The sequence below is a fragment of the Sinocyclocheilus rhinocerous genome, unplaced genomic scaffold, assembly GCF_001515625.1.
Source record: "Sinocyclocheilus rhinocerous isolate Xijiao unplaced genomic scaffold, SAMN03320098_v1.1 scaffold1858, whole genome shotgun sequence".
In the NCBI taxonomy this organism is placed as follows: Eukaryota; Metazoa; Chordata; class Actinopteri; order Cypriniformes; family Cyprinidae; genus Sinocyclocheilus; species Sinocyclocheilus rhinocerous.
The window spans coordinates 579,391-582,649 of NW_015647052.1; the positions used below are offsets into that span (position 1 = coordinate 579,391).

The following is a 3,259-nucleotide window of genomic DNA, read 5'->3' on the forward strand; positions in this document are numbered from 1 at the left end:
CTACGGGGGACGTCACGGACACTACGTCGATGTTTTTATACAGTCTATATGGTATGAACACAAAAGACGCGTCGAAAAACGTCGGCGATAATCGTCCCGGTGTGTACGAGGCTTTAGGCTAACGTTTGAGAAAAAAAATAAAAAAACATCGAAAAGTGTATGTAAAATGTTAGGGCTAGGAAATATGTGTAGCAGGTTTTTACAAGATTTCATTTAGTAGCCAATAGGTCTTCTAAATAAACTAGTATTTCCGTGGTTATAATAAAAATTCTGGGAATCTCACAATTGGGTTCTAGGCTAGAGAAAGTCTCGGAAATTAATAAAATCTTAAAATAACCCCCCACTGCGTCTGTCCTCATATGTTTTTCCCCACCCATAACAATATGGTTCATATTTGTTAGTAAGTAAACTATTACTATTGATAACCTTAAATAATTTAGAGTCATTGAAATGATCCGTTTGTTCTGAGGAATCGTTTAAGTGTGTTTTTGCCTAGAAACAACATTGTGTGACTCCTATGCATTGATGACACATGTAGCTAATGTAGAGAATATGGCATTTGTTATTTAGATGATTCTTCTATTATTATTATTATTATTATTAAAGAATCTACATTTTTGTAGTATTTATGTATTTAACATTGTTTCAAAAAACTAGAAGACAGTTTCATTAAATTCTGTATCAGTTTAGCAGTTAGTATATAGCATAGGTTTTCACATTAAAGGCCCTTGGTAAATAGAGATTGAGCAGGGACCCCCTGTTATATATATGATAAAGCTGAGCTAAACTGGGCATACCTGGAAAAATGTATGAAAATAAGTTCCATAAGTGGTCTTGAGGGGGCAGTGTTGAATCATATTTCCCATTAAATTGTACTTGTTTGTGTTCAACAGGATGCCTAAGTCTAAAGAAGTGCTGTCTTCCACTTCTGGCAGTGATTCAGACAGTGATACAGAAAAAAAGGTATGAATATTGATTTATACATGAATGCAACAAAATTAATTGCCTTTGCAATTGGAAAACTATGTTTATGCTTCTTGACTTTCATTTAACTTGAAATTAGCAGTGGCTACTATAATTAGTGATTTTTTAAAAAAGTACTTATTTAATCCTAAAATATGCTGCAGGCCTGAAAGGTCATGTGTTTGTTTTTCTCTCCTTATTTCTACCAAAGGCCAAAAGAAAGAAGGCAAGTGCTCCTGAGAAGCCTGCTAAAAAACAGAAAAGTGGAGAGACCTCCAAACCGAGTGGCTCTGCTAAGAGTGACCGAAACAATGATGATAACTTGTTCCAGGTTGGGTTTTTCAACACATACCGCCCTATCAGGGTTTATTAATGACCAAATGACTGTAAATGATCCCATATATAACTGCTTACGAAATAAATAAATGCATGGACATGTAATATTGATTTAACATTAAATAATCTTACTTGTAGATTAGCTTCTACTAAGAGCAATATTGCATTAAAATAATCATGCTGACAACAGGATGAACATCAATTTATATATTATTATTATCGATCTGTAATGCAACTTTTCCCATGGACTAGTTTGCTTGCATTTATCTGTAACATGTCTCTTATCGGGTTCTTGCTACTCTGGTTTATTTAAGGGAAAAACCCTATAAAATCTTTGTGTTTTTTCTATAGAACTCCTACAGAATACACATAAAGATCGCATAAAGAATATGCAAGGTTCTGAAGTTATTTTGCATTATAACTAGCAATTTCTGCTATGTTTTAGTGTCTTTTTTGAGTGTTTTTTTGACTTAAAGTTTAGTATGATTGATTGTAGAGCTATTATTTACTGTCCCTGGTAGCTCATTCATGTTCTGATATGTGATAGATTGGAAAGCTGAGATACGTCAGCGTCAGAGATTTTAAAGGCAAGGTTTTGATTGACATTCGAGAGTACTGGATGGACCAAGCTGGTGAGATGAAGCCTGGAAAAAAAGGTAATTTTGGGGCCATTTATATTTTATTTATTTTTAGTGGAACAAATATCTTTAAGTGTAGGTCAAATGTTCCTGTGTGTCTTACGTTTGATTATTGTGCCGTAGTTGTTTTGTTCCATCAATTGTATTGAATTACCCTCAGGTATTTCATTGAATCCTGAGCAGTGGAATCAGCTGAAGGAACAAATGTCGGACATCGATGATGCAATTAGAAGATTGTAAGAGCTCTTTGTGCAGTGAATGGTTGTCTGGTTCTTTTTAGAGTTCCATTCTTTGGTACATGGGGACTTTAACAAAATATTTCCTGTTTCAACTTGTACTTATATGTATGCTGTTAAATTTGAAGAGACTTCTTTAGTTATATTTTTGTTAATTTCCAAATGTCTGCTGTTAATTGTTGTGTATGAATAGTAAGTCTTGACTGTGATTATTTTATTAGTGCAATAGCTGCATTGTTCTCATACTCTGCCTACATAATAAAGGCTTTTTTGGTTTGGAGTCTGTATTTTTGATTGAGTATAAAAATATTAACCATGTTTAGATTTTTTTTTTTTTTTCTTTGCTCCCTATAACATAAAGTACATATTTTTAAACTCAAAGTTGTTGTGATCCCGACAATAAACAAAGCAGTAACGGATGGCCTAAAATGAAGGCGTTTGGCACTTTATGATGCAGCTTGTGTCCAGTCCTGAGTGCTTATGTGTAATTTGCTTGCCTTTGCGTGGGAGGAGGAATTATAATGGTCTGTACACTCAAACATAGACCAGACTCCGGAATAAAAACAGCCCTTTCACTTGACTGTCCAGAAGAGCCATCTTGCATCAATTGCATTTGCTGTCTAAATTAAATCACTCTTAAATCATGGTAGCCACTGTATTGCCAGCACATCTTTGAGACAATATGGTTTATGGTGTTGCATGCTAATCAAGCATTATTGGAGTAGTTTCTGTAAGAGGTAACCACAGTACAAGCACATTTTTTTGAGATGCAGAGGTTCATACTGTGAGTAAACATTTATAAAATTAATTTACTTTTATATCGTTTATACATGTTCTTATTTTAAGTATCATATATATTTCAGAACTGGTTGACCGAACAGCAGTTCTAAATTAGACATTTAGTGCAATAATGGTACATAAACTCACTCGCTCTCTCTCTCGCTATATATATATATATAAAATGATACATAAACTATACATATAGTATATTTATATATATATATAGACATAGATAGATAGATAGATAACTATATATATACACACACACACACACTTCAAAATGTGAATTGATTCATATTATGACTT

General features: G+C 33.5%; 1 protein-coding gene across 1 annotated transcript in view; it reads left to right on the forward strand.

Moving 5' to 3' along the window:
• Positions 1 to 2,809, forward strand: part of LOC107708625 (activated RNA polymerase II transcriptional coactivator p15-like) — a 3,864-nt gene extending 1,055 nt beyond the window's left edge. Inside the window, exons 2-5 of the mRNA XM_016512904.1 lie at positions 894 to 963; positions 1,175 to 1,294; positions 1,847 to 1,955; positions 2,098 to 2,809. Coding sequence (XP_016368390.1) covers positions 895 to 963; positions 1,175 to 1,294; positions 1,847 to 1,955; positions 2,098 to 2,177 — 378 coding nt within the window. The 5' untranslated portion in view covers position 894 and the 3' untranslated portion in view covers positions 2,178 to 2,809. The remainder of the gene's footprint in view (positions 1 to 893; positions 964 to 1,174; positions 1,295 to 1,846; positions 1,956 to 2,097) is intronic.
• The last annotated feature ends 450 nt before the right edge of the window (positions 2,810 to 3,259 follow it).